This window comes from Pimephales promelas, chromosome 1, assembly GCF_988280905.1.
Source record: "Pimephales promelas chromosome 1, fPimPro1.hap1.1, whole genome shotgun sequence".
NCBI classification, from domain to species: Eukaryota; Metazoa; Chordata; class Actinopteri; order Cypriniformes; family Leuciscidae; genus Pimephales; species Pimephales promelas.
Genome location: NC_142769.1, coordinates 3,901,447 through 3,926,948, shown reverse-complemented (window position 1 = coordinate 3,926,948; position 25,502 = coordinate 3,901,447). Strand labels below are relative to the sequence as shown.

Here is a 25,502-nt window from a genome sequence, read left to right as displayed (position 1 = left end):
CTCTCTGCGCACTTCACATGCGCACTTCAGTAAGCACGAAGTACGCGGGTTAATGTGTTTTAAATGCCGGGAGAAACAAGAGCAAGGGCCAAACGTCTAGCTGAGTCGATCGGTTTACTTATACTTATGACTTGACTCTGATAAAGGAAACGTTTACATGACCACATGCATTGTCAAGTTTATTCAACATAATCGGGTTAAGAACGTCGTCGCATGTAAACGCGCTCAATCTCTGAAAGTGAAAGTAAAAACGGACTGCTTTCGGCATCTGCATTAACGCCGCGTTCACTCAGAGAGGACGATGATAACGGTAACTATAATACTATTTTAGTGATATTATTATTAACACTATTTAGTAATTATATTGTTTTTAGTGTTAGTGTCATTAAACGTTTTGTTAATGTGTTACGGAAACAAATACTGACGAACAACGATGCCGTTTTCATCTTGGATCTGTAGGAAATTGAATTTTGCGTCTGTTAAAACAAGCACACTTGATAATTTGTGAATGGATCACCTTGCAATTAAATTTTGATGTGGGATGTTTTTTAGTCTGTTTTAAAAACATTCTCTTAGAGGAGTCCTCATTAGTGCGTGTGTTGCAATTGTTATGAGGTGATGTCGTTGTAAATTTAGGCAAGGCAAATTGATTGTAGTTCCTAATATTCATTTAATAACAATACTAGCTTTATAATAATAATAATAGGCCTAATAATAATAATTTAATACATTATGGTAAAACGAGCCAATTATCGTATTGATATCGTCAAAGGCATCTGCCATCGGCGATATGTCAGACTATCGTCGATACACGATACTATCGTCTATCGGCACAACCCTAATTCAGATTTTGTAATACAAAAAGAAAACAGAAAGGTGGACCCACTGTACCATTAATAATATATTTGGGGCCCTGGGTTTTGAATGAGGCCCCTTGCTGCTGTTGATTTAGTTTGTTTACTTCACCGGTGTTTTACACCTCGGCCTTATCAATCTGTTTGCAGTTCATAATATCTAAAGCTTGTTTACTGTTGACTAATGATGAGCGTTTAGTTTTCAATGGGTTGCTGTTTAGCTCATCCTCACTTGAACTCGGGCCTTTTGTGCTGACAGTCCCATGTGTGAGGTGCTGGCAGAGAATTAACAAGGCAGATGAACCATGACCAAGGGTTTTCATTCATTCATCAGTGCTGATTGCTTTGGTCGGCGTGTGGCACTGCCTCTGAAATCATGTCCAGGTGAAGTCATTGTGTGCAATACCTGGACATTGATTGATACTGGTGACCTATTTGCTGGCAGTACCTGTTTTGGTTAAGTGATATAGATTTGATACATTTCTACAATAAAACAGAACTTCATATGGTTAACATTTTAATTTAGACATGCTTTGATATTGAATTAAAGGAGTAGTTCACTTTAAAAAAAAAACTTTTGCTGATAATTTACTCACCCCCATGTCATCCAAGATGTCCGTCATTCTTTCTTCAGTCGAAAAGAAATTAAGGTTTTTGATGAAAACATTCCAGGATTTTCTCCATATAATGGACTTCAATGGGAACCAAACGGTTCAAGGTCCAAATGAGAGTTTCAGTGCAGCTTCAAAGGGCTTTAAACGACACCAGACGATGAATAAGGGTCTTATCTAGCGAAACGATCATTCATTTCAATATAAATAAATAACAAAGTTTAAGTTTTATAAGCACAAATGGTCGCCTTGCTCTGTTCTGTGATGCGCGTTCGTGACTCCTGTTCGAACTCGTTCATCGAAATGAACAAATCTTTTTTCGAGTCATTTCATTTGTTGAATGAACCAAATGACTTGGAAAAAAATTCATTTACATGCTTTTTATAAGGTGTCTTAGATAAATAGTAGTAAACTGTACAAATAACTGTACAATAATGTTGTTTTTTATTATTAAATTGGTTTCATTTATTGCATTTCAATCTAGAATTTCCTGAATTTTCGGTACATTTTTACATAAAAATTGAGCAAAATGGATATTCTGCATGAAACATAAAAAAAAAAAATTTTGATTTATTGATTTGATACATTTGTGATTTACATTTCTATATAGACTTATTTCACAGCTATGAAGCTGTTTTAGTTTGTCTTGCAGGATGGCTACATTATCACTTAATCAAATATACTTAAATTTTCAATACATTAATGGTCTATCATCAGTTATTCTTACATATTTCACGTCATCCTAAGGAAAACGTCTTGTTTGGGTCTTTTGAACTTCATCGTATTGAAGGGAAAGCAGATACTTAAAAACATCCTCATGATAACATTAATTTCTTCTTAATAAAAACAAAGAAAATGCAAGAATCTGTTATTTCAGTTTGTTGAAGAGAAATTCCTTTATTTCCTTTAGCTATTTCTTGTTGTGAGACTTATACTATTTTAATAATTTAATCACACCATCCATCCACACATAAAGATTTTAACATCAGCCTTGGTGTTTGCTTCACATGTGTTTTATAACATTCCCTTAAGGGTTTCTAGTGTATATACATACTGTAATATTTCTTACCAGTTTTATTCTCAATCTCAACAGAATCTCATATTTAATATTTTACAGATATTATAATGATGTCAAGTGCAAACTGCAAAGAGAAAAAAATCTTGCATGGAAACAAGATTCACATGGAAGATGCCAGATCAGAAACATTAATAAAGAATAGAATAAAATCCATAATTTAACAGCTCACTACATATTGTAGTGTTTACACATGGTTCGTTTTAGTTTGACACTGAGAGTGTTTAAACATCCCAGCAGCCCCTAGTGTTTTCCATTGGGAATACCTCCCTGACCTTATTTCTGTTGTGATCCCAATCCCAGACCAGGGAAACTACCAGATCTGATTTGCATCTCATCCTTTAGATGCCACACATCTATGAACTCCTCAAACACACTCTCTCTCTGAAGATTGGTGATAAATAAACACGTTCTTGCCCTGAACACATTCCTCAGGGAAATATCCTTCAGAGACACGTCTTTTCTTGTTGCATCAGGGCTGTGTTTATTGTCTAAGGCAGGTTAGCAGATCTTAAATTGTCCCTGATATGGAAGCTGAAGAGATTTTACTGTGTGACATTCACGCTTGCGCACACACACTGCATTGATTCAACATGTGTGTGTCAGCGAGCAAGCTCAAACACACGGTGAATCTCCACAAGAGTGGACAGAACGCAACAAGATTTCAAGGCGTTTTTAAGTGAGACCATTTTTAACTTTTATATATAACGCAACACTTCTGATGATCTCAATCATTTTTTTCTTAAAGGTGATAATAAAATTGCAGGAAAAGTTGTAAGATAATCGTTTTTTTTTTTCCTTAAGCTAGGACCTGTTATATGTTTGGAAACATTAATATTTTTAAATATTTTTGAAAGAAGTCTCATGCACACTAGGGCTGTATATATTTAATAAAAAATAATTGTGAATTATTATTTTTTATTATTATTATTACAATAAAAAGTTTTTCTGTTGTAATATATTTTAAAATATGTAGGCTATATTTTTTCATCAGTCATCAGATCCTTCTATTTGATGATTTGGTGCGCAAGAAATAAATACATACATATATATGTGTATATATATATATATTTTTTTTTAATATATTTATTTATATTATCAATTATATATATATATATATATATATATATATATTTTTTTTTTTACAAATATATATATATATATATATATATACAAATATATATATTTATATTATCAATTTTTTTTTACAATAAGGTTTCATTATTGAACATAAACTAATAATGAACTTCACTTCTACAGCATTTATTATTATTATTATCTTTATTAATGTTAATTACAATATTTACTAATACAGTATTAAAATCAAAAGTTGTATTTGTTAACATTAGTTAATTCACTGTGTACTAACATGAACAAACAACGAACAGCTGTACTTTTTTATTAAATAACGTTAAAGATTAACAAATACAATAACTAACAAATGTTGTTTATTCTTTAGTTCATTTATTAACTAATGTTAACAAATCAAATCTTATTGTAAAGTGTTACCAATTTAAAAAAAAGACAGAATTTAATACTTCTATTCATCAAGGATGCAAAATTGATCAAAAGTGACAGTGAAGAGATTTATAATGCTACAAGGGTTTTCTGTTTAATAAATGCTTTAATGAATACAGTTATTAAATGCAAATCAAATCCGGTTCATTGAACTTTATATTCATCAAAGAATTCTGAAAAAAAGTGTTATAGTTTCCACAAAAAATGTTAAGATTTTGAAATTTGATGATAATAGTAAGAAAGTCTTGAGCTCAAATCAGCATATATATTGATATATGATAGGATAATATTGATTTCTGAAGGATCATGTGACACTGAGTAATGATGCTGAAAGATCACAGGAATAAATTACTTTTTTAAATATATATATTTTTTAATATATCTTAATTTGTAATAATTGTTCACAATATTACTGTTTTTATTGCATCTTTGATCAAATAAATGCAGCTTTGGTGAGCAGAAGGGACTTCTTTCAAAAACATAATAAAATGGTGATGTTTCCAAACTTTTTTCAGATACTGAATTTCTTGTAGTCACATTTAAAAACATAATACTGTACCTAGTTAATCTCCACAACAATGGGCGGAACAGAGCGGATATTTCAAGAGATTAAGTGAGACAAAATTACATCTTGGTATGTTGTCTGAAAACATTTAAAATTTTAAACTTTTCTTATTTGATGTGGTTTTAATTTTACATTTTACAAATATTTTAAACATGAAATCAAAATTGCTTTAAATGTATATAAAAATTGGAAAGAAATCCAAGTCCAGGCACTCAGGGTTACAAAAGTGAAAAAGTTAACAATCGAGGGCTAAACCATTAAAAAACACCAACGCGTATCGGCCCACTGGCCTTCATCAGGGTGTTGGTGACAGCTCCAGCTTCCTTTTGTTTTGCTTTAAATGTATATTTATTGATTAAATTAAAGGTTATTGATTTAATAACATTTAAATAAGATACAAATATGGCTTGAACTTTATTTTGAAATAAATTGATTACCTAATTTTATTTTTTTATTTAATTTTAAGCGGCACTCCTAGCCCTCCATAATGAATGGTGTTCTCTGAGTAACGAGTGAGTAATACTCTCCTCATGTAAGTGATTAATTACACTGTTTTATCTGTTGTGTAGCTTTATGCCAGTATATACAGTCTACTAGATTCAGTGATGGTGCCAGAGGAAAGTTGGCGAGTGCAGACGAAGGTAACCCTCATCCCAACCTCCAATGCTCCTGTTTGTATCACAATCAACCACAGCTCGGCCTGTGCCCGCTAACCTTTAACCTTTCCACGCACTTCTTTCACAGCACCGCTGTTTGTCCGTGTGTGAGATGGCTCGTGGTCGGGTAGTTTGGGATCACCTGTTTTCCTGCCCTTTTCCCCCTTCAACTCCATTTCCTATTCCTCTCTCAGCAGCAGAAACTTATTAGCACTCCAAACCTTCTGCTTTGGTGAACTTTCGCCAAGGGTTCGCTTGGTGGGCAGGGCTGCTGTAACTCCTTCACTTGGAATGATTTTCAAGGCACGTTTTTTTCCAATGCGCGCTCCGACACTTTTCTGCTTCAACTGTTCTGGCACTATTTTTGGCTTTGACTCAGTTTGATTTTCTGTTTTCATGTCTGTTTTTCGCAATGTTCTAGACCAGTGTCTTCCTCCAGAGGAAATAAGTATATCAGTACTATGTTTGTGGTTTGGTTTGCTTGAATTGCCGTGAAGGTTTGAAGATAGTTTTTGAAAAAGAGCTTAACTTTCTTTGTCTTTGTATTTTTCCCTTTTCTCTTTCTGTCCGAATCTCAGGTGAAAATTTTGAGCAGAGTCCACTGCGGAGAACTTTTAAATCTAAAGTTCTTGCGCACTATCCTGACAATGTGGAGTGGAACCCTTTTGACCAGGATGCAGTGGGAATGGTAAGTAAATAGTAGACTTGTAGTCAAGACCGCCTAAACTGAGACCAAGACACTACCAAGACCATATGGTATCAAGACCGAGACCAAGACAGAGACAGAGACCAAGAACAAGTCGAGACCAAGACCAAGTCGAGACCTAGACCAAGACCGCGACCAAGACCGCGACCAAGTCAAGACCAAGACAAGACCAAGACACTACCAAGACCAAATGAGACCGAGACCAAGTCGAGACCGAGACCAAGTCGAGACCGAGACATAGACCAAGACCGAGACATAGACCAAGACTACGACCAAGTCAAGACCTAGACACTACCAAGACCATATGGTATCAAGACCGAGACCAAGACAGAGACCAAGAACAAGTCGAGACCAAGACCAAGTCGAGACCAAGACCAAATCGAGACCAAGACCAAGTCGAGACCAAGACCGAGACATAGACCAAGACCGCGACCAAGTCAAGACCAAGACAAGACCATATGATACCGAGACCAAGTCGAGACCGAGATCAAGTCGAGACCGAGACATTAGCCCAAGACCACGACCAAGTCAAGACCAAGACACTACCAAGACCATATGGTATCAAGGCCGAGACCGAGATCGAGACCAAGACCAAGACCGAGACCAAGTCGAGACTGAGACCGAGACCAAGTCGAGACCAAGACCAAGTCGAGACCGAGACCAAGTCGAGACCAAGACCAAGTCACGACCAAGACCGAGTCGAGACCAAGACCGAGACCAAGGCCGAGACGTAGGCCGAGACCAAGACCAAGTCGAGACCAAGACCAAGTCGAGAACAAGATCAAGTCGAGACCAAGACCAAGTCGAGACCGAGACCAAGACATAGACCAAGACCAAGTCGAGACCAAGACCGAGAACGAGACCAAGTCCGAGACCAAGACCATGACCATGATCATGATCATGACCATGACCATGACCAAGTCGAGACCAGATGGGAAAAAACAGACTAGTCTTGTTGAAACTAAGCATTGACTTAGATTACCTAAGATTTTGTTTTGCATTGCCTGCCTATCTCTGCCGATTTGACGTCTCCAAATGAATGCATTTTGCAACTTTTAAATACATAACTATATTTTTGAAAACAATATTAAAAGCTTAAGTGCAAGGTCCAAAAGTTGCTACTACTTGCATGTTTCAAATGATAAGCTATATTGGAGGTCTATGGATGATAGTCGAACAGTTGGATTTCCCGCCCAACACACTGTAATTACCACCAGGACTCGCCGCTAACAATCTTTCCCTTAGTGACTGCATTACTCTGCCACTTCCTGTGGATTTTTTTTCTTTGGCTAACCTATTTTTGAGCAAATGATTCAAAGACTCTTTCATAATATTTAAAAAGACACTCACCCGTGAACACATACAAGTGAAGTATGCCTTCTGTTTTATAGATGACTAACCAGGGTTAGGGACCACTCCAAACCCTCTTATCTCTTTGCCCTGTCATAGGCCCTGTTTACAGCTAATTTTAAGATGTGTTTTGCTCGATAGCTTCACAAGGTGGAATAAAACACTAAGTGCAAACGTGAATGTTTCTCCCTCTTCTACTTGTGGTCCGTTCGACTAAAACACGTCTTAATACCAGGTGTAAACAGGGCCATAAAGCAGGAAGGCACTTTCCTAACAATGCCATTTGCCAGTCTATATTTAGACTATAGCTCTGCCTCTTACACCGTATAAGATACAACACAATTTACTGATAATACTAATGTAATACTAAACCATGCAAGTTTGTTGACAATCTTGAAATGGCCATATCATGTGCCTGACTGCTAAATTGGTCATTCAAATGAGTGCAATGCCTTAAATTAAGGGTGCTTGTTGAAGGTCAAAAACAGTTAAGGGTCCTTTTTATATATTTGTAGAGCCTCAGAACCTTTTTTTTGTTCCCCTACAGCTCTGTATGCCAAAAGGCCTGTCTTTCCGAACACAGACAGACACCCGCAATCCACAGTTCCACTCCTTCATCATCACGAGAGAGGACGGCTCCCGAACCTACGGCTTTGCCCTCACCTTCTTTGAGGAGGTGACCAGCAAACAGATCTGCAGTGCCATGCAGACACTCTATCACATGCACAATGCGGAACAGTACGACATCTTGCACACGCCACCCACACCTCGCGGTCCTGAAGACCCCCGTCCCACCCCTCAACATCTGCACGCCGCCCCATCCCTGTCCCGGTTGCAGCGCTTCAACTCATACGACATCAGCCGGGACACACTCTACGTGTCCAAATGCATCTGCCTGATCACACCCATGGCTTTCGCCAATGCCTGCAGAAAGGTTCTCGAACAGTTGCACCAAGCCGTCACCTCGCCTCAACCTCCTCCACTCCCGTTGGAGAGCTACGTCTACAACGTCCTCTACGAGGTCCCACTGCCACCGGCCGGGCGTTCCTTGAAGTTTTCGGGCGTTTACGGGCCGGTGTTGTGTCAGAGACCCAGCACATCCGAGCTGCCCCTCTTTGACTTCCCCATGCAGGAGGTGTTTGAGCTGCTGGGTTTGGAGAACGTGTTACAGCTCTTCACCTGTGCACTACTGGAGATCCAGATCCTTCTGTACTCGCAACGTGAGTAACTATCAGCCATCCCAGAAGAGCCGTCATTTCACCGTCTAGTTTAACTATAGTCCGGCTTTGAGGGACCCATTTCTAGCTAAAATAACCTTGAATTTGCTCCAAACATTCTTGTATCTTTGCCCTGTCTGTCACAGGCCCGGTTTACACCTAGTATTGAGATGTGTTATGGTTTATAGGATCACGAGGGGCCAGTTGTTCAAAGGTAAGCTGATCGGATTTTGGTTATCGGATTGGATCAAATCTTGAAAATGGGTTGTTCAAAAGGGAAAGAAGGAATCTGAAATCCAATACTAGTTTTTTTAATCTGAATCAAACCTTCAGTTTGTGTTGTTCAAAACTTGTCAGTGGGATTTGGATTAGAGCCAGAACGATATATATATTTTCCAAAATATCGGTATCGGCAGTTATAATGGCCGATAAATTAATATTTAAAAAATAAAATCAAAACGGACGAAACACACTTTAATCATCTCTCCTTGGCCTGTTATATTGAAAATGTATGTTTTACAATTTGCAGTATGATGTTATCTATTGTTAAATTATGGCTCATCATAGACTAGCTAACCACAAAGCTAGCTAATGCCACTATCATCAGTGGAAGACCGCTAACGTTAACATTAATGAGCTTGGAAACAACAATGAACTTTTTCTGCCTAAATAAAGTAATGATTACTGTATTTATAACTAGCATATCTCTAGTTACAGTCCCTGCATTGTAAAATGTAAGTTATACTTGCGAGGAGTGAACATTTAGACATAGAGAAAAAGTATCAAACGTATCTTGTGCAGAAAAGTTAGCTTTTCTTTTACACGTGTGTGAAATCCAACAATATTTAATAAAAAAAATTAGTGGCCGATATATCGGAATATCGGATTTTAAAACCCAAAAATATTTGTATCGGTATCGGCCTTCAAAATCCTTTATCGGTCGGGCTCTAGATTGCTGTAATGTAATGAATTTATAAACCATGCAAGGTTGTCGACAATCTTGAAATGGCCATATCAGACACCTAATGTGCCTGGCTGCTAAATTCACTGGCTGCTACTATTCTGGGATCAGCCATCCCAGAATAGTCGTAATTTCAACGTTTCGCTTAACTATAGACCCGATATAGTCCGGCTATGAGTAACCCATTTCTAGCCAAAATAACCTTGATTTTGGGTACATGTTGTTTTTGCCAAAACATCTTGCAAGATGAATGAAATTCATGTAAGCAAAGTCAACAGTGATTACAAGGTGTTTCGTTTCATTTCTTCACTCATTTCATTTCTTTGTTATCTAATTGATGAATAGTCTATTCTTGGGCTATGGTTTGGACGTCTATTAAATTTTCATTGACAACCCAAATTTTCCCTTGTTTTAGCCTAGACGTGTTTGGATCGCAATTAGACGTCTTTTAAATGCAAAGTTGCCCGCTGGGATATTCTCAGATTCAGACAAATTCCACACAAAAATGGCAAGAGGTTTCTCAAAAGGGCTGATTATAAGTTTTACACAATTTCTAGGTGGGAAAGTGTCTGCTGGACATATGTTCTTCTCCAATGTTCTTGTAAGAAGAAATTGGATCTGCTAACGTTACAGAGATGTGTGGTATCAAACAAAGCCCTGAAAGTTTTGGTTTAGACACTTAGAGCCAGATTTACTAAACTGGGCAAATTAGCGTATAACGGGAAAACTAATAGGACAGGATAGAAAACATAGAAAATAGGAGAGGATAGAATAGAAAACCATAATAGAACAGGATAATAGTAGGAAAACTGGAAAATCTCATTGAGTTTCTGTAAATTGTTAACGAGTTGGCTATAACATACTCAGTCATTGTTATTAATAGTCCAAAGTAGGGTTGGGTATCGTTTGAATTTGAACGATTCTGATTCCAATTCCTTGTTTCGATTCCGGTTCCTAACGATTCTCGATTCCGATTCTTTTAAGAGGCAGGGTCAAAATTTTTTAGCTAACCTTGCTAACCAACGGCCTTTCTGAAGGAAATAATCCTTTCTGAAGGAAATACTCCTTCTGTAAAAATACTCCTTTTGTCACAAATTTGGCATTTTGCCGAGATTTCGTTATTTTTAGAAAAGTGAAGCCACACTTTGGATCGCCGACGTAAGCTACTCATGTTCGACTCGCGTGGTTATGCCAACACTTCCGGTAGACGCTTCTTCGTTGGTGTTGTTCAGCGGTTTCTTCTTCCGCTCGGCGGACTGTGAATATCGAAACTAGGAATCCAAATTTTAACTTTTGAACGATTCCGGGAAAAAACGATTCTCCGAATCGATACTCGATTCTCGATACCCAACCCTAGTCCAAAGAGAGTAATGCAAAAGGTTTAAATGAGTGAACCTTATACCTTTTTGACATGAATTAGTGTTGCTCTTTGCTGCCAAAACTAATAGCAGCATTTTCAAATTAAAGCCCATTCAAATCTAATGACCCAGTATCTGAATTAATGCCATGCAAACATTGATTTCAGCTCATTTCCTTGAGTTTTGCGTGTTCAGTACACTACAGGCTGGTCGCAGTCGCATTAATGTTGCAGTCGTCTGCGACACTCTCTTTCTCTTTCACACTCTCTCTCTCCATCTCAGTTTCCGTGTGAGCTCATCTTAACGCTTTGTTCTCGTTAAACTCACAGCCCACCCTTTTCTCTCAAACACCTAGTACTTTTGCAAATTAATCTCGCAGCTTTCTGTTGAGTATTTAGCAGTTAAATCACAAAATGTAGTAATTTAATCAACTTCTGACCTCAACCTGACCGTTAATCTTTAAATATCATCATTTTACTTCTGAAAATGTCAACTTGCCCGCACTCTTGTTTGATTCGCACGTTAAATGCAATATAATTGGCTGTGGAAATCCTCAGCTGGCTGTTTTAGATTGAATTCAACGGGGCATGGGAAGATTGTTGTGCCATTCAGTGACAGATGTTCTGATTGGATCAATTACAGCAACAAGGAATAGCAAATCACAGGAGGTAACTACACAACGACAGGGGTCTGGGTGATGCGGTGGATGCTTTGCTGTGCTGTTACTTAGCAACCGTCCTCCAGATAAGGAGGATGCTGGGGATGCAGCATTAATACGATTGGCTGGAAATGACATCATCCCTCTCTGCATCCAGAAGGCTCATGCTTGTAGCGTAATGTTTGTGGACAGTGAGTCCAGAATGAAAAAGACTTGATGTCATTAGATGAGCTGCGCACGCACACAGCAGGGTGTGATCTCTAAAACAAGATAGCCTACGTTGTTCTATATATAACAGCCACACCTCTATATAAATTACCCTGGCTCTTTTCCATGGACGTGAATTCTTGAGACGGGCTTCTGCTGCGAGATCAATGGATGATAGCCAGTTACTGGTCATTTCCATATATAGACCTCAGTCTCAGTTGCAGGACAGTCTATAAGCTTACATGTCATCTGAAGTAGATTATTACTTGAATTAATATGATCAGTTAATGAATCATACATAATATAATATAAATTGATTTGACATCTTATTAAAATATTATTATTATCGTTTAAATAAGTTGTCTTTTTGAATTAATAATTTAAATAATTAAATAAAAAACATTATTATTATTATTATTTAATAATAAAAATATATGAACTGATAAAATATGACAACAATATCTGTCAACTGCTCATTTGTTGACTACATCTTTAACAAATAATTCATTAAAAAAAATTATAGATCTAAACCATAATTTGGATAATTATTATTATTATGGATAACATATTTATTATATTATATTATAATATATATATATATATATATATATATATATATATATATATATATTAAAGCTGTCAAATGAATAATCGCGATTTATCACATCCAAAATAAAAGTTTGTGTTTACATAATATGTGTGGGGGCACTGTGTATACTTACTTTGTATATATATAAATACACACACATGCATGTATATTTTAAGAACATTTTTTATTTATATATACAATATTTATATATAATATAAATTATATATAAATCTATATACAATATATACATGAAAATATTTCTTAAATATATACAACCATGTGTGTGTATTTATATATATATAAAATAATTATACACAGTGCACCCACACATATTGTGTAAACACAAACTTTTATTTTGGATGTGATTAATCGCGAATAATCGTTTGACAGCCCAAATATATATATATAGACCCTACACTATTTGGACAAAATGTCCCTACAAAGATGGCAATATCCAAAATCCTTGTCCATGTGGGAACATTTTTGGTCCCCATGAGGAAAACAGCTTGTAAATCATACTAAGCGATGTTTTTTGAAAACGTAAAAAGGCTGAAAGTTTTCTGTGAGGGGGTAGAATATACAGTTTGTACAGTATAAAACTCATTTATGTCTATGCAAAGTCCCCATAAAACATGAAAACACAACGTGTGTGTGTGTGTATGAACAGGCCTGTTGTTGTTACTCGGGGTGCTTAGAGTCTGGTTTAGTATTCCTGTCTCTCTCTCTGACAATCGCGACACCCTATGGGATTGCAGGGTGGAGACCATAATGAAAAAATTTACCTTTTTGTCTGGGTTTGGTGTTTATAAGAATAGTATAGAATAAGTATCCTCTATTCTGTGATATTTTTAGTTTTAAATGGCCACTTGAGACTGCATTATGTGCTAGTCACTCAAGAAGCACTCACATTTCTACAATAAGTAAATTTTTGAATGTCAAGAACATTCTCGCACAAAAAAATGACACCATTGGACATCGAATAATGGAGTCAGTCTCCATGAAGAGCACTTAAATTCTGTCATCGTTTAATCACCGTCATGTCGTTCCAACTTGTATGACTTTCTTTCTTCTGTGGAACATATAAGAATATATTTTCTGAAGTATTTTGGAAACCTAAGAGATTTTATTCACATTGTCTTCCATTGAATGGACAAAAAAATGGCATTTTTGGATGCAATATCATCCCTTTAAAGGATTAGTTCACTTTAAAAAAAACTTTTGCTGATAATCTACTCACCCCCATGTCATCCAAGATGTCCATGTCTTTCTTTCTTCAGTCGAAAAGAAATTAATTTTTTTGATGAAAACATTCCAGGATTTTTCTCCATAAAATGGACTTCAATGGGAACCAAACGGTTCAAGATCCAAATGAGAGTTTCAGTGCAAACTGCAAACTGTTCAAAGGACTTTAAACGATTCCAGACGATGAATAAGGGTCTTATCAAGCGAAACGATCGCTCATTTAATAAATAAATAAATAAAAAAGTTTAAGTTTTATAAGCTCAAATGCTCGCCTTGCTCTGTTCTGTGATGAGCGTTCGTGACTCCTGTTCGAACTCGTTCATCAAAATGAGCAAATCTTTTTTCGAGTCATTTCGTTCGTTGAATCAACCAAATGACTCTCAAAAAGATTTTTTCAATTTGGTGTCCAATCGTTTCGCTAGATAAGACCCTTATTCATCATCTGGTGTCGTTTAAAGCTCTTTAAAGCTGCACTGAAACTCTCATTTGGACCTTGAACCGTTTGGTCCCCATTGAAGTCCATTATATGGAGAAAAATCCTGGAATGTTTTCATCAAAAACTTTAATTTCTTTTCGACTGAAGAAAGAACGACATGGACATCTTGGATGACATGGGGGTGAGTAAATTATCAGGAAAAAAAGTTGTTTTAAAAGTTAAAAGTCCTTTAAATCTGATATAATGTACATATATTTATAGTCCGTCATCTCTTTGTAAATATCTGTTCCTGTAAAAACACTGTTATGGTCTCAGGTGTGATTATTCTACACATAATATGATTATCATCACTCTGTGTGGTAGTGTAACCCTGCCCATGTGTCTGTGTCCTCTTGCTGAGCAGATTACCAGCGGCTGATGACGGTGGCAGAGAGCATCACTGCCTTAATGTTCCCCTTCCAATGGCAGCATGTGTACGTGCCCATCTTGCCCGCTTCACTGCTCCACTTTCTGGACGCTCCTGTGCCGTACCTCATGGGTCTGCACTCCAATGGCCAGGATGACCGCACCAAGCTGGAACTTCCCCAAGAGGTGCGTGACTTACACTCACTCCCAGAGAACACACTCATCCTGCGATTCAGTACACGATGAAGTCATGTGGGTTTTCTAGAAGATTAGCGCTTCAACCTTATAGATCGTTTTCAGAATGGTCTGTTTGGTGACGCATCAACATCGTCCTGGAATAAGAGGTTTGTTGGTTGTTATTAGGCTGAAATCCTAATGCTGCACAATCTACAGATATATACATATAAATTTAAATAAGTGCAAAGATTAATTGTGATTAATCGGATCCAAAATAAAAGTTTGTGTTTACATAATATATGTGTGTGTGCTGTGTATAATTATTTTGTATATGTAAATACCCACACATGCATGTGTATATTTAAGAAAAATGTGTTATTAATAAAGCAAATATTTATATTTTTATATAATATTAATTATGTATAAATATATATAAAGTATGCAAATATTTCTTAAATATATACATGCATGTGTGTGTATTTATATATACAAATTAATTATACACACTACACACACATATATTATGGTAAACATAAACTTTTATTTTGGATGCGATTAATCACGATTAATCGTTGCCCATCCTTAGTTAAATGCATAATCTATAATCTATATAAATATAAATATATATACATGCATGTGTGTGTATTTATATATACAAAATAATCATACACAGCACACACGCATATATTATGTCAACACAAACTTTTATTTTGCATGCGATTAATCGCAATTAATCTTTGCATAGCCCTATAATGTGTGTGTGTGTGAGTGTTTTTAAAAGAACTAAAGTATTTTGACAAAAGTAAAACACATTTTATGAATAGTTGCTTCAGAAATAAGCCTATTTAATGGTCTGCACTATTTCTACACCATTATGAAATTTTTTTAAATATGTGTATTTATATATATTGGGGGTGGGGTTATGGCATAGAGATAAAATGACAAAAAGGTTGCCAAAAATAGAGAGTGTGTTTAATGAATGTGACATTTACTGTGTTGATTGGTATATTATATGTAGCATCTATAGCTGTAATACCATTTTACCATTGTGATATACATGTAAATGTACAACACAACAAACACTGGAATATTTTATTCAGATCCCCCTGTAAAACCCCTCTTCTTCTCCGTACTGAGATGTGAGTGAAACATTAAAACCTTTTGTAGTAAAACAGTGTCTGTGACCTGGCTGACTGATGAGATATCGAATCTTTCCTTGATCGTACTTGAAAAGCACCAGTAAAAAGAGCGCTTCTGTCAGAGACAATCTAATATCAAACTTAGGTCGGTTACATCAACGCTTCTTTTAATGTTTATGCAAGAAATGTGTGTGCAAACCTGCAGGGAAAACAAACTCTCGGGTGTATTGCTGCGATATGCCCTTTTAAAACCTACTGTGACATTAGTATGATTTCTAGAGGATCATGTGACACTGAAGACTGGAGTAATGATGCTGAAATTTCAGCTTTGATCACTTGAATAAATTACATGTTAACATTAATTACAATGGAAAATGGTTATTTTAAATAATATGTAATAGTACATTACAATATTATTGTTTTTACTGCAATTTTTAAATCAAAATCAAATAAATGCAGCCTTCAAAAACATAAAAATCTTAACTGTTCTAAATTTTTGACCATTGTATTAGGGATGCACGATATATCGGCCAGCATATCGGTATCGGCCGATATCGGTATCGGCTTGGTAAGAAAATATGGCCGATATATTAAAGCCGATAAATAATGTATTATTCCCTTCAGCTGAGACACTTGTTGAGAACTGTTTATGTTTTTGAAATTCTTAAAATATGATTGAACTCTTCTCAAAAAAATTAAAATCTGGTTCGGGACAACATGTGCAACGCAAATCTGTCATATCGGCTGAGAACATCATTATAATTGTGCGCTTGGGACATGGATTTAATTGTGAGACTTTTGTTTTTGTAATCAGGCTCTCAAAATTAGATAAAAATTTGGATTTAAGTTTATCGGCCGATATATCGGTTATCGGCTTTCAAATATAAAGAATTATCGGTTATCGGTATCGGCCAAAATTGGTGCATTCCTACAATTTTGTGTGAATTTGTATTTGTACCTGTATTTTAATATATACAATGATCCAAATTTGCCATTTGTTTGGTATTCTTTCTCAACTAAGCATCTTTGGATTGTAAGTTTGTCCACAGCTCTCTTGTCTTGTGGACAGAAATAGAAGTAAATGTCACTACATTGTCCATTATACATCAAGTATAAAGATGCGTTTTGGTCGATCGGATCACAAGTGGACGATGCTAAATACAGGTCCACTTTCATCCACTTCCAGTGGTAGTGGAAAACACATTAGACCGGATTGCTTTTGTAGTGTAAGCGCTCATGTGATCGAATGTGTTCAAACCGCCACAAAAGCGCGTCTTCTCTCCGTCTGATCTAATGCGTGAACATTATGGGAAGCGCACTAGCCAGACGGGTTGCCGGCTGAAGACACAAGCTTGGTTTAAAGTTGAAAAACATGCCAAACACAATGTTCTCTCACCATTCCTGATTTCTAACACACACTCACAGCGTTCGGCTGGTCTTGTGTCTCTCAGAGCAGAAACTAAAGCTGATGCTCTCTGTGTGTTTTTCTGTCGTCTGACTTAGTTCGTCCATTAGATCCAAAGAGCTGAAAAAGCTCACACATTTACCCGTCCATAGACCCTCCCCTCGAAAAAATCAGGACCGAAGTGGACAAAAGAGATTAAAACACCAAATGTAAACAGGGCCTAAGAAATCCTCTTTCAGAAATGTCTCCGTTACATAAAGCCAAAGCCATAGATCAGTACCTGTAATGAAACACCTCTCGTTCTCTTCAGGCCAACCTGTGTTTTGTCGATATTGACAACCACTTCATCGAGCTACCCGAGGACCTGCCTCAGTTCCCCAACAAGCTGGAGTTCATCCAGGAGATCTCGGAGGTCCTGCTGGCGTTCGGCATGTCTCCCGAGGCAAACCCACAATGCAGCGAGGGCCAGGGCAAGCTCAGGGGCTTCCGGTCAGGTGACACGGCCTCCGACAAGCGCAACGGCAACCTGGCCGGCTCACCTCTCAACTCGTACTTGCTGAGAGAAAACCAAACCATAGCTCGTCTGCAAGCGTTGGTCAAGAGGACTGGAGTCAGTCTGGAGAAGGTGAGCAATTATAGTGTTAATCATAGTTCCTTAAAGGTTTGTTATATATATATTTTCGTTATTCGTTATTGTGCTTTTACCGTTTCAGTGTGAAATATATAGTGAGAATCTAAAAGGTCAGCAAAGTTTCAAATATCAAAGTGCAGATAAATTAAGTTATTGTTTCCTTAAAGAAAGAACCGATTCTGAAACGAGTCGTCAGTAATTTCCTGCGTGATCCTATGTAAGTTTGTTACAAATTTGCATACTACTATGCTATGGTCTTCATTGGCTGTCTTGCTTCTTGCAATGTTTCATTATTAAACTCTGCCTCAAATTCATGATGTAAAAGCCATTGTTGCTGTTCGTATTGATGTGTATCAAGTGCTGAGGAAGAACTGAAATTCAGATATGGTAATGGACATTTTGTTTCTGACACACACTGTAAAAGGTCGACCAATCACAACAGACTGGGTCGTCTGACCAATCAGAGCAGAGGAAGCTCTTTGGGTCCTTGAGATGTTTTGACATGTTGTGACATTTGTGCTTTTTGTTGTTGCATATAAACATATTAATGGCACAGGTGAAATTACACTCTATTTAGCACAAACAGGGCTACCATAATATGTGAGCAACATGTATGTACATGTTTGTATTTTTGAGAGAATATTTTTTTATGCATGGTTATTGAAAAAAACTAAAAATGAAAGTTTCTGAAATAAGGCTACAAAACATACTAAATATGCGTCCACAAGACTTTGGACTAATTGAGATCGAGACCGAATCCTTTATTGAACCATTTCAGACACACGGTGAAGCTGCAATAAATATTATGAGAAAATTAAAGTGTTTTTTCACCTGGTATGCTTTTAAACCTATTGTAGGAGACTCCAAAAACAAAATTAGGAACCTTTAGGGTACTTTAAATAAATACAATAGATTTTTTTTCTGTGATAATTGACGACAAACACAGGTGCCAAATTGATTTTAGTTCGTAAAAATGAACAAAAACTGCATTTACAGCTAGCAGGCAAGTGAATAAACATTTAAAATTCATTTATTATCACACTGATTGGCATCCACATTATGATAACATAATAAGGATGTGGAAGGGACAAGGAATTGCATGATAAAGCATAACCACAAGTTCATCCACCTCAATAAAGTACAACTTTAGAGTTCAAGCAGGGAAAACAAAAAGCATAGAAAAACAAAAAGCTCACAGAAAAAAAGCATACATTGACTACAACATTATATATATTTTGTATATTATGTTTTGTTGGTCCTCTAGTTTTTGCATTTGTTCTAGGGATGCACGATATATCGGCCACATTATCGGTATCGGCCGATATATGATCATTTTCAATGTTATCGTTATCGGCCCGACAAGAACATTTAGCCGATATCTAAAAGCCGATAAATAATGTATTATTTCCTTGAGCTGAGGCACTTTAGATGTGAACTGTTCAACATAATGCTTTTAAACTGCTTGAAATACGATTGAAATCAGGAAAATCCAGTTAAAGTGCAAAATATGCAGCGCAAGTCTGTCATATCGGCTATTAAAATAAGAACATCATAATTGTGTTTTTATCTTGGCTTTTAATGAGGAAAATCAAAAATTGTCTAAAAATTTGGATTTGGATTTAGATTTATCGGCCAAAATATCGGTTATCGGCTTTCAAATAAAAAGAATTATCGGTATCGGCCAAAATTGTCATATCGGTGCATCCCTAATTTGTTCATAATTTCTTTGTATGTCAACCCGGCCAAAAAATATGTTTCATTGCGCTATTAAAACAATTGATGCAACTACGCAATAGCTTTTTGTTTTCAATTTCAAAAAATGTAACAAACTCTATTCAGACCAGAATATATTCCACAATGCTCTGACAAAAGAGTTTTTCTCACTGCTGTGTTCATCTGATTTCTCTGGGGATTTGCCTTGAATTCAATAAATCCTTTTTTGAAACCGAACAATAACCTCATCAGTGATGACAGCTGCTTTGTGGAAGACATAGCCTATCTTTTCAGTGTGGGCAATAGTTATAATTATTGTGTGGGCAATGAAAAGATGAATAAATGGCGGTTAAGACTGAGCGCGCTCTGTTCTGATTCTCAGAAAGCTCGAGGTCTCTGTTGATGACATTAAGCAGCTTAAGGACACAGCTCTCTATAGACAGCGATTGACCCCTTACTCCTGAGAGAGTCTGTCACATCTTTAAAGCTGCACTAGTTCAATTCCATTATACCGACTTGATATTTGGCGATTCCCATATTTAGCGTGAGCTGTCAGGCACTTGTTTGCTTCTCCTGCTCTCTGTGTATTGCCACTTACTCTGTATAGTTGAATTCTCTCGGGAATGAGTCTCGTTTGCCTCATAAATCAAAGCGTATTTGTAGACTTCCGTTCCCAGCACTCCCTGCTCCCTATTCAGGGTGTTTCTATGGAGAACAGATAACTCAGATCAACTCCAGAAAGCTGTGCTGATATTTGCGCTCACATTTTCCCACTCTTCTTCCAGCTCTCTGTTAACCCCTTCCTGTACTTTTAAATGGAAATTCAGTTTTCGAAATGCTCGGTATTGAGTGCTTCATCGTGCCATGTTTCATTCTGAACATTTTTTTAAAGCTTGCATTTTTTTTAATTAAAATATCAAAACTTTATCTTCTTCGCTGGTGATGTATGCCAGACTTTTCCAATCATTTAGTTTGCTTTAAATGCCGCCCTTTTCTGCATAAAACCAAGTTTCGCCCCACAATTTAGTCGTTTTCGTTACATTGCGACTTCTGTATGTTTCCTGGTAAATGTCAGGAGTGGAATTTAGCATTAGAAGGGCCCTATGATTTCCGCGATCACAGAACCGCGGACGTAGGGCTGGATTATATGTCCTAAAAAAAAATCTCAGATTTTATTTTTCTTAATTCGATTTACTAAAATGAGACAAACATTCACCTTGAGAGTATAGCACTATTTTCTAAAGCATTAACAATACATTCAAATCTGAGGCAATTTTTTTATAATTCGAGGATTTGCTAGCATAAAGAATTCAGCACTGAACAAAAAGTATGTTTTGAGCGGTGAGGAGAGTCTATCTTAAATGCTTAAAATGGCCATTGCTTTCAAGAAATCAACATATACGGTATGTATGTGATTGGCTACATCGCTGAACGCTGCAAGCATGTTATACATAGAAAATCTGGCCTGTAAATCATTTCTATTTTGTTTGTTGTTCTTGATGATTTTCTGCAACAGATGAATACAAATCTATTACTTTGATTTGATAGGGAGTCCCGCGAATCAAAAAATTCGAATTAATTAATTTAATCGATTTTTCGCCCCCGGCCTACGCAGATGGAATTGTGGAATTGGCAAATTAACGTGGAATCTAGTGTTAATAGACCGGGGGAAGCAAATCTGGGCAAGCAAAGGCCGGACTGGAAAAAAGCTAAGCGAACTCCGTGAGCGACACTGAGCGAGAGAGAGACAGATTGTGACTTTATTTAAACTTATATAAACTAATATAATTTATCTTACTGGACAGTTTAATGCTTATAACCATATTTTGTTCTTACTTGAAGAGTGCAGTGTTATGTTACATCATGCAGTATTTGTCCTGAAAAGGCTACTGAGTAAATGTCTGTTACCTCAATAAATTTAAGGTCATTCCTTTTTTATTTGTATACATTTTAATCATTAACTTTAAAAGCACACTCTTTTACGACAAAAATAACAGTCAAGGGTAAAAAAAATAATAATTCCCAAAAATTTAAACGGAAAAAACGGAATTTGGGAAATAAATAAACGGATTTCATAGGCCCTACATTAGAAACGAGTAGTCGTTATTTTTGACTTATGTTTACTTTTTTAATGCTGATATTAAGATTGTGTCCACACCAAAGTTTCCTCCAGTCAAGTACATCTTCTACCATCGCAAACAATTCTGATATCTAAATATTCCAAACGCTCATGAAGCAACAAATTAAAGTGAGGTCGGTAATTTTCGGCGAGCTAGCTTTTGCGAGCATGAGATCCCACCCTCCCTTCAGAGCGTCATGCCACGCCTCCTCCAAAACACATGAGTGCATACATCAGAAACCCTATGCAGTCCCTCCAGAAAAACGTGATTATGCGATCGCTGAATTCAATGCAAAATCAGCCAAAGTCCGCATATTTATGCGGGGGCCGCATTTTTTCAAATACGCCGCACTTTCGCCGCATAAATTGCCGATTTCCGTGCAAAATATGCGGGGTTTGCATAATTTCATAATCCTCGCATTTTCGTTGCAAAAAAAGTCACATGTATCTTAGCAGAAAGTTGAAAAATGTTGCGTTTGCTTCACACAAGAGCAGCCATTTCCCCCTGTTTCCATGGGAACGTTATGAAGTGACGCAATTACGCGACAACAGACAGACTCACGGAGGCGATTGACATCTCACAAATCGAACTCGTATAACTGTCTGTCGCACGTTCTACCGTCACATCGTAACTTAATAAACATAAGATAAAAGAAGTAGCATCAAACAGAAATTAACCGCACACATGGGGTGTTCGAGGCGCACATATAACACTGCAGAGAGTTCAACAGGGAGCGCGCAGCTCTTAAAGGGGCCACACCTTATTTACACTCTTACAGTCTGAAATAAAACAAGATGAGAAATTAAATATTCCCAGCACTTTCTATGATGTAGTATTCTTGCTTATCAAAGGAAGTAATAAGAAATGACTCTTACATTAGCCTAGTGAGAACAGGATGTTGGGGGAATCACTTTTTTTCTCTTTTTCATCAAACCGCAATTTTTGCAAATTCCTGCAATTTCATCGCATAAAATTGCATAAATTTACGGTATGAAGCTGGCAACCACAGCTGCCAGCAGTTTACCGCGTAATCAATCAATTTTTGCCCGCAACAATCACAAAAAACTCTGCGTTTTTCTGGAAGGACTGAATACTATTATGGTAAATGTTATATGTAAATCGCACATTTTTTCACAAATTTTTGGAAATTACCACCACAAAATCAGCCATTTTGATCGCAAAAATCACACAAAAAAATCGTCAAATCCTGGAGGGACTGCCTATGCTAAAACTCTACCTTTTGTCTTGTTCGAGAAGCCATTTCACTCAGATACGTCATAATAGGGAAGTAAAGACTACTGCAAATTCCAACTTTAAAACCGCGTAATTGTTTTAAATTTTCAAACACAAAGCTCTATGCCTGTTTATAAGCGTTTCTTTTTTCTTTCTGTGTTTTTGACAGCTGGATGTGAAGGAGGACACGAGCACTAATAAGGATTTAAAAGTGCAGTGTGATGAAGAGGAGATGAGAAAGCATCGGTTGAACATTCGTGTGCGAGAGGTCTTCGCCAACCGCTTCACGCAGATGTTCTCCGACTACGAGGTGTTTGTCATTCAGCCCAGCCAAGACAAAGAGTCCTGGTTCAGCAACCGAGACCAGATGCAGAACTTCGACAAGGTAGCATTTCACTACTCGTTTATTAAAATTTCACGTTGTTTTATTGCTGGTTCGACAAGCTCTGACCAGCTTGACAACAACCAACTGTTTGTTACTTGAAGTAACTGACCAAGAAGTTTTATTGTTAAAGTTTTATGAATTTAATTGATTTATTTATTTATTAAGATGAAAAATTTAAACAGAAAACACAGTTTCGGAAAAAGATAAACTGATTTCCAAGGGCTACAGAAGCATCATGCATTATTATTATACGTTTTTTTTTAGAGATGTGCAAAAATTAATTGCGATTAATTGCATCCAAAATAAAAGTCTGTGTTTACATAATATATTTGTGTGTGCTGTATATAATTATTTTGTATATATAAATACCTATGCATGCATATATATATTTAAGAATTATTTGCGCTTAAATTCTATATATATATATATGAAGAGTTCAGATTCAAAAGCCTCTAAATGCCATTTCAAATTGTCTTCTTGAATGATGATTTTTATCAAACTTGTATTTTTAAGTTCAGTAATTTCACTTAAAAAACAATTAATAGGTAATTATCATTGCCATTTAAGTGAAATCACTGAACTTAAATATACAAGCTTGATAAAAATTATCATTTTAGAAGAAAATTTCAAATGGCACTTAGAGGCTTTTGCATCTGAACTCTTCATATATATATATATATATATATATAGCAAAACTAGCAAACTGTAGCCTCAGCTGTAGTAACTAATAGTACTGACAGTCACTCGCGATTGAGCGGTGAATGCGAATGTGCTCGGGGAGTGTTATTGGGTGTAAGGGGAGAGATCAGACTCTGTGCGTCATCAAATAGGGGCGTGTCCAGGAGCTCATGGGCTCCAGTGCGTCATCGAGCCCTATTTTAGCCCCGCCCAAACAATTCGTAAAATACCATGGGTGAAAAATTTCTTAACGGTCTAACTCCACATTTCAGTACTTCACAGTTCACAGTCTTTGTAATATGTTTTAGCAATACATATGCAACATTTATAATGTGTTTAGAACTTTTTTGTGGAATTGCCTTTACAGGGACTTTAATTCTGAAATGAGTAAGTTTAGAGTAACTGATCAAGAAGTCTTGGATGTTTTGGATGCTGATACTCTCTTCATTGACCATTTCTAAACTTTCCCCTCTGCAGGCCTCCTTCCTGTCGGATCAGCCAGAACCGTACCTGCCGTTCCTGTCCCGCTTCCTGGAGACGCAGATGTTTGCCTCTTTCATCGACAGTAAGATCCTCTGCCACGATGACGAGGACAAAGAGCACACGCTGCGAGTGTTTGATTCCCGCGTCGACAAGATCCGGATGTTAAATGTCCGGACGCCCACCCTGCGGACCTCCATGTATCAGAGATGCACCAATATTGAGGAATCAGGTGAGACGGCTACTAGTTTTATTTACAAACGGAAGCTCTTGCTTGCAGGGTATCAACTTTTTGTCATTTAAATTTACCTGTCATTAATGTTTTTTTTTTTTTTTTTTTTTATATAAAATTATTTATATTATATTATTTATATATATATATATATATATTATTTATATATCATTTATATTATATTATTTATATATTATTTTTTATTTTATATAAAATTTATTTTATGTATTTTTTATTTTATATAAAATGGGTAAATTCACTTTCAATTCACAGACTTTTGTGACTCTGTGGTGACGGACTCTTAAGTTACTTAAACCCTGAGCAAGCTCACATTCAGATCTGCCTTTATCCAATCTTTTGTATCAGCGAAACTTTAAATAAAATAAAAGTTAGAATTTTATTCATAAGTTATATATGTTTAATAGGTTGCTTGTTTCTGCCATGGAATAAATCAAATATAAAAGGTAATTGCGGGTTTTAAATCTCATAATTCTGAGGGGGAAAAAGGTCAATTGACCGCTATAGACATTAGGGATGGGACGATAACCGGTTTCACGATAAACCGTGATAAAATGTACTGACGGTTAGTATTATCGTTTAAAATTTAATTATCATTAAAACCGTGTTTGATTATCGTGATTTTAATAACTAACTGAATCCTGTCGGCCAGTCTGACGCAGGCGCGCAGCACGCTATATTTTTTTTAAATTACTATTCGAGAAGGAATGGTGGAAGGCAGCGACCGTGCTCAGGAGATTTTTCAGCCTTTTAAGAGGACCAAATCTGAGGTGTGGTCATTTTGGGTTTTACAAAAAACTATTAAAAATAACTTTTGGAAATAACAATCACAGTCCTGGACAGTGAGTGAGCTTACACATTAAGATAATTTCGGATTTTCTCC

The 25,502-nt window shown here is 36.5% G+C and overlaps 1 protein-coding gene across 3 annotated transcripts in view; it reads left to right on the top strand.

The window, feature by feature from the left end:
* The window catches only part of dennd5a (DENN domain containing 5A), a 62,390-nt gene that overhangs the window by 12,049 nt on the left and 24,839 nt on the right, over positions 1-25,502 (top strand). For 2 of the 3 annotated variants that reach the window (XM_039690881.2, XM_039690879.2), the window contains exons 2-8: positions 5,193-5,264; positions 5,858-5,967; positions 7,883-8,555; positions 14,407-14,594; positions 17,440-17,754; positions 22,996-23,211; positions 24,367-24,601. In XM_039690881.2, coding sequence (XP_039546815.2) covers positions 5,193-5,264; positions 5,858-5,967; positions 7,883-8,555; positions 14,407-14,594; positions 17,440-17,754; positions 22,996-23,211; positions 24,367-24,601 — 1,809 coding nt within the window. The remainder of the gene's footprint in view (positions 1-5,192; positions 5,265-5,857; positions 5,968-7,882; positions 8,556-14,406; positions 14,595-17,439; positions 17,755-22,995; positions 23,212-24,366; positions 24,602-25,502) is intronic. The other variant, XM_039690880.2, reaches the window with a different exon arrangement.